Source organism: Hyaena hyaena, unplaced genomic scaffold (genome assembly GCF_003009895.1).
Source record: "Hyaena hyaena isolate Hyena2069 unplaced genomic scaffold, ASM300989v1 scaffold_660, whole genome shotgun sequence".
Taxonomy (NCBI): Eukaryota; Metazoa; Chordata; class Mammalia; order Carnivora; family Hyaenidae; genus Hyaena; species Hyaena hyaena.
The window spans coordinates 74,151-82,681 of NW_024081292.1; the positions used below are offsets into that span (position 1 = coordinate 74,151).

At 39.4% G+C, this 8,531-nt stretch overlaps 1 protein-coding gene across 1 annotated transcript; it reads left to right on the forward strand.

The window, feature by feature from the left end:
• Positions 1 to 7,277: 7,277 nt before the first annotated feature.
• LOC120219992 (rRNA-processing protein FCF1 homolog) lies at positions 7,278 to 8,016 on the forward strand. The gene has a single exon (XM_039216923.1). The coding sequence runs from the start codon at positions 7,278 to 7,280 to the stop codon at positions 7,872 to 7,874; it is 597 nt and encodes a 198-aa protein (XP_039072854.1). The 3' UTR covers positions 7,875 to 8,016.
• The last annotated feature ends 515 nt before the right edge of the window (positions 8,017 to 8,531 follow it).

The window sequence follows — 8,531 nt, forward strand, 5'->3', positions numbered from 1 at the left end:
CTAGTAGACATCTGTTACTTGTCTCGCATTCCCATTATTTCTCCTTCAGTGATGAGCCCCACTTCTCATTATGGTGTCAAACTCTCCACTACTACAACCCTTGTGCTCTGGGAGATGGGCCTCACCCCTGGTTCCCAGAGTCAGTCAGTGTTGAACCTTCGAGGAATTCAAAGTTAGGCCTATGCAAAGCCAACTCAAATCCAAAGCTTTGGTTTTAGCCATGAGGGTTGCAAAGTCTTCCTTTTCCCATGAGATTTGGAACTTTAGAGTAGTTGGAGTGTAGCCATGCTGGAGCCTTTAACAGGTAGCCCACCTGAAAATAGAGCCAGCTTCATGCACACCAAAGTCAGAGACGACAAGAAAGAAATCTGATCCTCATGACATCCTTTGACCTTAAGCCAACTGGCACACGAAGCTAGTTCAATCTCCACTGTTTTCATTCATAGGAACCAACAGACCTCCTCTTTGTTTAAGCTAATTTAATTGCATTTTCCTGTTATATATAGTAGAAAGATTCCTAACATTTATAAAATATGGATGATTTTTTAAGTATCTTTCTATATTTTCAATTTTTCTATGATAGACATAATAGCTAAAAATAGAATACCGCCACCAATACTCATAAGGATTACACAATAGTTTTTAATTCTCCAGACAAGTATTAACAAATTACTTCCTTTATTTTGGTGTTGAAAAGTAGAGTTCTTCTCTTGATGTTGCATCTGAATCTAATTTTGCAGATAAGAAATATATTCCCTTAAAAATAACTTATTCTTAAAAAAATAACTTATTCCTAAATCCTGTTTAAGCTATTTTGGTAACTGACAATACCCAGAATGGTTTCAGAATAATCTTCTTACTTTCTCTGAAGCTAACTTATATTTAAGAAAGCCTCAGTTTTCCTTATTTATGTCAATGTATTAGAGGCTACATTTATTATTTTATGTAGATTTCCATCCCAGGCTAAGGAAAATTTGACACATATTTTTGTTTTGAAATAACTCTTTGTAAGTAGTTGCTATGCATATTATTAATAAGAGGCACTATGTTTATTTAATTTTTTTATTTTATTTATTTATTTATTTATTTTTTTACAAATAGTTTATTGTCAAATTAGTTTCTACATAACACTCAGTGCTCATCCCCAAAGTGCCCTCCTTCATGCCCATCCCCCCTCCCCCCCACATCCATCAGTCCTCAGTTTTTGTCAGCATTCAAGAGTCTCTCATGGTTTGCCTCTCTCCCTTTCCCCCACCATTTCCGCCCTTCTTCTCCCCCTTGGTCCTCCGTCAAGTTCCTCCTAATCCTCCTATACGTGCAAACATATGGTATTTGTCCTTCTCTGCCTGACTTATTTCGCTCAGCATAACACCCTCAAGGTCCATCCATGTTGCTACACATGGCCAGATTTCATTGTTTCTCATTGCCATGTAGTATTCCATGGTATAGATAAACCACATCTTCTTGATCCATTCATCTGTTGATAGACACTTAGGCTCTTTCCATGTTTTAGCTATTGTGGAGAGTGCTGCTATGAACATTGGGGTACATGTGCTCCTATGCCTCAGCATTTCTGTATCCCTTGGGTAAATTCCTAGCAGTGCTATTGCTGGGTCATAAGGGAGTTCTATTGTTAGTTTCCTGAGGAACCTCCACACTGTTTTCCAGAGGGGCTGTACCAGTTTACATTCCCACCAACAGTGCAGGAGGGTGCCCGTTTCTCCACATCCTCGCCAGCATCTAGAGTTCTCTGATTTGCTCATTTTAGCCACTCTGACTGGCGTGAGGTGGTATCTCAGTGTGGTTTTGATTTGTATTTCCCTGATGAGGAGGGATGCTGAGCATCGTTTCATGTGTCTGTTGGCCATCTGGATGTCCTCTTTGTAGAGGCACTATATTTAACATATACTCACATAAAATAATTTTGATTATTGAATTTGCTGAGAAACAGTCTGAGTTCCTGATCTTCTCAGGTTAAAATCTGCAGAAATTAGGAATGTTGAAACATGGGGGTAAGATGGAGGGAGGGATAGGTGTCATCTTTAAATAAGAGGAGGCAGAAGCTCTGGATGAAAATCTGGAAAAAAATAAATTATGTATTGTCTTAGTACTTGTAGGCTGCTATAATAAATTACAATAGACTGGGTAGCTTATAAAAAACAGAACTTACTTTCCATACTTCTAGAGGCTGGGAAATCCAAGATCAAGTCACTGGCAGATCTAGTGCCTGGGGAGAATCTGCTTCCTAGTTTGTAGACAGCTGTCTAGTCTCTGTCTCTTCACATGATGGAAGAGGCCAGAGAGCTCTCTTGGGTCTCTTTTATAAGGGTACTAATTCCATTCATATGGGCTCCACCCGCATGATCTAAGCACCTCTCAAGACCCTGCCTCCAAATACCAGCACATGGGGGATGAGATTTCAACATATGAATTGGGAAGTGGGGGGATACACATTGTCTATAGTATGTTATGTTTCAGGAATTTGTTTTAGGCATGAAATATACATAGATGAAAAGTGCCTTCCCACGCTCCAGGAACTTAGCTATTTAATGAGTGGTGACATTTGTGTGGTCTTAGCTCACTCAAGTGGTAGACCTATGTGCCAGTTAAGGCTTTTGGTGAAAAGTAAGAAAAACTGGTTCTTGAAAACTGAAGCAAAAAGTTAACTTTTGGAAGGATCTGGCATAGTTCACTAAATAAAACAGTAGCTAAGGAACCAGGCTGAAAAGGACAGGAAGCAAGGGATGCTTTGGGCATCCCACAACAGGGACTAATATATAATTTCAAAACTCAGCTCATAACTTTTCCTTCTCTTTGTCTCTCTCCTAAAAATATAAAGTCCTAGAATATAAATAATCAGGCTGAGAAGGGCAAAGCATCTTGTCTTGATAAATTCATCAATTCTGCTTTTACCAGAATAATAAAGAAATAGATGCTAAGCAGCAAAGACTATCATGTGTACTATATTCGGTTAGAATTTACCAAAGTGTATAAATTTGGCTCCTCAACGCCCCCACTCATGAGATGGATAGTTCATTTTTTAGGGTTACTCCTTATGAAGACCTCCCTTCTCATGAAATTATTCTGTAAAGTACTCAGCACAATGCCACTCATAATATTAAGCTGTCAATAAATGTTGGCAGTTACTACTGCTTTTGTCATTCCAAAATGATGCCTCTTATAAATCTATATATTTCATTATGTTGTCCTGGGAAAAGTTCATATTAGGTCACTCCTTAGAATATCTAAGGATAGTGGCCTGACAATCACTCTACTAGTACATTTGGGAATTAGTCTGGACAAGGAAGAAATTTGACCTTTGACCTGGAATGAGACCTGAACAAGAAGTTGTAGAAGTAGAGCAAAAGCTGGGAAACTGACCTGCCTGGGCTTTAGGGTTTGGGCCTACAAGTGTATCCTGTTGAGCCAGCTATAAGATTCAGGGTATAAAGAAGCATATCTGCCCTTATCAACTATTTATGGCAAATGACTTTTTGGTTCCAATGTTTAACCCCCTTGTAGTAGAATTAGACATCTACAAGGTTGTCATGGCCTCATCCTTCTGCACCTCAACTTTGGGCCATGTGACTTGCTCTGGCCAACGGGATGTTAGATATTAATGAGTAGAAGCTTGAAATATATTTGCCCTTTAGGGCTTCTTATTCTGCCATTTTCATGAGAACAGAATGCAACACATGGCCCCACAAAGGACACACAAAACAGAGCCACCCAAGCTGACTTTCAGATACATTGCTGAGAAACAGATGCTTATTGTAATATGTCACAAAATTTTAGGGTAGCTGGTGAGCAGCATTATTGTGGCAATAACTGACTGACACACTATTTTTAAAATTCTTTTATGTCGTTGGGAGATGCAAGATTAGAGGACGTGCAATGATCTCTAGCACAGATCACTAGGAATCCCCATATTGGCAATGAATTGAAATTTGATGGATGTATTTACAGATATGATTGTTATAAAACCTCTGTAGTTCACAGAATTTATGTTCCACTATTTTATAATGTAGAATTCACAAAAAATACTTATGACTTAATATTGTTAAAGTTCTCTCTTCAAAATTATGTGGCTCTATCAATTGATTAAAAAATATGAAAAATTTAAGTAGAACTTCATTAGCACTCTTTTAAGTGTCCATGAGAATTAGAAAAGAATAGTAACATTTGGAAGCTATTTTCAATTTTAAGAAGTTAATTGTTTCATGTCTGAATAGAGTGACAACTCAGTCCTAAAAGATCATAGACCATGTAGAAGGCAAGTTCTATTTTTAATGCTATTTAAACAAAAGAAATGGATTAACATTTAAGTGAATAACATTAAATAATAAAATACAAAGTTTTGTACTTAAGATTATTATAATATTGTCATACTATGCCTTAATTTTCTCCTAGTGGTATATTTCTTTTATTCTTTTATAAAGATGTCACACAAGCCTTGGAAATAAAAAGTTTTATTTTCTTTTTTTAATGTTTTATTTATTTTTGAGAGAGAGAGAGACAACGTGAGCAGGGGAGGGTCAGAGAGAGAGGGGGACACAGAATCTGAAGCAGGCTCCAGGCTCTGAGCTGCCAGCACAGAGCTCGACGTGGGGCTCGAACCCACAAACAGTGAGATCATGACTTGAGCCAAAGATGGACACTCAACCGACTGAGTCACCCAGGCACCCCTGAAAAGTTTTATTTTCAAGGAGTATTTTTTTTTTTCTTAAGACTTTTGCATAGTTGACTTTAAAAAGATCATAGTGTTGGTTGGAGTGTTCCTAGAAGCAGATTTTTCAAAAGATCAAAATATATTCAACTGACTGCTAGGAATTTACCCAAGGGATACAGGAATGCTGAGGTATAGGAGCACATGTACCCCAATGTTCATAGCAGCACTCTCAATAATAGCTAAAACATGGAAAGAGCCTAAGTGTCCATCAATGGACGAATGGATCAAGAAGATGTGGTTTATCTATACCATGGAATACTACATGGCAATGAGAAACAATGAAATCTGGCCATGTGTAGCAACATGGATGGACCTTGAGGGTGTTATGCTTTGCGAAATAAGTCAGGCAGAGAAGGACAAATATCATATGTTTGCACATATAGGAGGATTAGGAGGAACTTAACGGAGGAACAAGGGGGAGAAGAAGGGGGGAAATGGTGGGGGAAAGGGAGAGAGGCAAACCATGAGAGACTCTTGAATGCCGACAAAAACTGAGGACTGATGGATGTGGGGGGGGGATGGGCATGGAGGAGGACACTTGTGGGGATGAGCACTGGGTGTTATGTGGAAACTAATTTGACAATAAACTATTTGTAAAAAATATATATATATATATTCAACTGATCCATAGGGCAAAGGGAAAACCTTTGAGTCTAAAGCTATTTCTGTTATAGGTAAAATGACAAAAATTTAAATTTACTAAATAACCCAAGTAAATATTAAAGGTCTGTGTATTGGGAGGAGTATAAAAGCAAAATTGAGTATGAGTAATGGTAGTGACTACTACCTGGTTCAGTTGCCTATTTCTGCAAGCAAACTACGCTCAAATTAGTGGCACACAACAAAGATCATTTATTGTTAGTATCACTCACAGATGTGATCAACTGGACTCAGGTAAGCATTTTTCACTAACAGTGTCTCCTGCAGTAAAGACAGGCAGTGGCTGGAACTAGAGATATCTTGATGGTTTCTCACCTCACATGTCTGGCACATAGGATGGGCACACTCAAAAATCTGTATCTACTGAAGTGGGTTTCAATGTCTATTTTCTTCCTGCCTGTCCGGTAACATTATAACCAATATTGGTAAATGCTTGCTTTGCAAACCTCCCTAGTGGTCATCTTATTTTAATTAAATAATAGTATACATACAGAAGGCTGGGAATGTGGCAGGGTAGGAGGACCCTAAGCTTGCTTTGTCCTACATATACAACAGATAACACTCAGGTAACATTAATAACCCAGAAAATTACTTGGAAACTGGCAAAAGGAACTCCACAATCAAAAGTAGAAGAGAAGCCACATGGAAATGATAGTAAAGGCAAAGAGGCAATTTGAGACCTAACAAGACGGTGGCCACCTATGGAGGGGAGGAAGGTAGGGGTGCTGAGAGGGTGAAAAAATGGACTATTACATGGGGGAGGCCGCAAGGGAAAAACAAACCCCATACAAAGCCATAACATTTGGCTTTGAAAGCTAGACTGGCTAATTTCTGAGTTCTTAGAACCACCAGAATTTAAAGCCTGGAATTCTAAAAGGCAGCAGGCTCAGCACTGGGAGAGCCCTGAGGGTGTTAAGAAGTTGAGTTCTCACCCTTAAAGAGACAGCACACCAAACAGCTTCAGCAGATACAGCATAGAACCAGCAGTTTGAAAAATGATGGGAAAGACTGGAAGGAGAGTGATTTACTCATCACAGAGCATGTCCTAGAGATACAGGATCTCAGAGAGACTCCTCCAGGAATAAAGGACACAGCAGGCATAAGCACATGGCCACCTGCAGAAACCAGCTCATGCCCACACTCCCTATAGAGCTTGCTTACACTAAGCCCTGCCCCATTACTTCAGTGGATCCACCCTTCCCAGTTATGCTTGCTTCAGTCCTGGTGCTGCCAGTCCAGGTCCAGACAAGACCACTGCAAATCTCCCCAGCATTTCAACCCCTGCCTTTTGCAGGGGCCTCAGTCCTGGCAGTGCCAGCAGCTGCCACAGCAGCTGCTCTGACAGAAATGGTAGGCACTACACAAGACTGGGGCACACCGCCCCAGTCTTTGCAGATCTACTTAGCCAACCCAGTCCCAAAGCAGGGGCTCTAGGTCTCATTTAGCAAGGAAGCAGGTGTGCACCTTGTTAAAATGCACCCTACCCAGGTATGGCTCAAACACTGCTCACAACAGCCAAGAGAGCCACTGCAGACAACTGGACTGAAGGGTTAAGTGTCCAGAACAAAACAGAGAACATGCAACACACATAAAAGTCATTCTCTGAAGTGCAAGGTCCTAGGGGAACAGGGAATACTGTGTTGCAGGTAACTATAGAACCTCTTCTTCATAAAGTCACTGCTTTTCAAGAGCAGGGCAATGTAGATGACTTTCCCAATACATGGAAACAGACAGAGTTAGACAAAATGAGGAGATAGAAGAATCTGTCCCAAATGAAAGAACAGAACAAAATCACAGCAAGAGACTTAAGCAAAATGGATATAAATAATATCCTGAAAGAGAATTTAAAGTAATGATCATAAAGAAGAAACTAGAATGCAGTGTGAACATGAGGAAGCAAAAGAAAGCAAGAAAGTATGCAACCATGAAGCGAATGCTTAGTCTCCGAGATCAGAGGCTTAAAGAGAGGGATAGATTGAAACCTAAAAAGAAAGAAAAGAAAGATCCCAGTGCACTCAAGGAAAAAGAAGTCCCCCAACATCCTTCCTGCTTATTCTTCCAATACAACACACAGCTGAGCCTGCCTTACCACATCCTGGTTGATACCAACTTTATCAACTTTTCCATTAAAGCCAAACTCGATTTAGTACAATCAATGATGGACTGTCTGATTGCCAAGTGTATCCCTTGTATAACTGACTGTGTAATGGCTGAAACTGAGAAATTGGGGCAAAAGTATCGAGTGGCTCTAAGGATTGCCAAGGACCCAAGATTTGAACGATTACCATGCACACACAAAGGAACCTATGCAGATGACTGCTTAGTACAGAGAATAACTCAGCACAAGTGTTACATTGTGGCCACAATTGACCGGGACCTTAAACGAAGGATCCGGAAGATCCCTGGAGTTCCCATCATGTACATTTCTAACCATAGGTACAGCGTTGAGCGGATGCCAGATGATTATGGAGCCCCTCGGTTCTAATTCTAACACTCTAAAGATAGAGGTCCTGTGCCTTCCTTTACCAACTTTTTCTGTTGCCAGTTCATAGAGCAATACGCTGTAGCATGAATTATTCTCCTTACCCATTTGCTCTGTTATGAGCTGAGTATGGTTAAATACACTCATTGTTAGATGTTGTTTTGAAATTGATATTTTGTATCATTTTGAATTTTGTTGTATCTTTTTATAAATCAAATGACTGTACATATAAAAAAATAAAGTAATGATCATAATAATACTCACTGACTTGAGAAAAGAGTGGAGGACATCAGTAAGACCTTCAAAAAGAGATAGAGAACAAAAACAAGAATCAATCAGAGATGAATGAAGTTAAAAATACACTTGGTAGAATAAATGGTAGGCTAGAGGAAGCAGAGGAAGGACTTAATGAACCTGTAACATAGAGTAACATAGAGTAATGGAAAGTAATCAAAATGAGCAAATGAGAGAAAATAAGTTAAATAAGTTATCCAAATTGGTCAGTGACTCCATCAAGTGTAATAACATTTGCATTGCAGGGATCCCAGAAGAAGACAGAGAAAAGGGGGCAGAGATTTTATTTAAAGAAATAATACCTGAAAACTTCCCTAATCTGAGGATGAAAAAGATATCTAAATCCAGGGGGACACAGAGATTCTT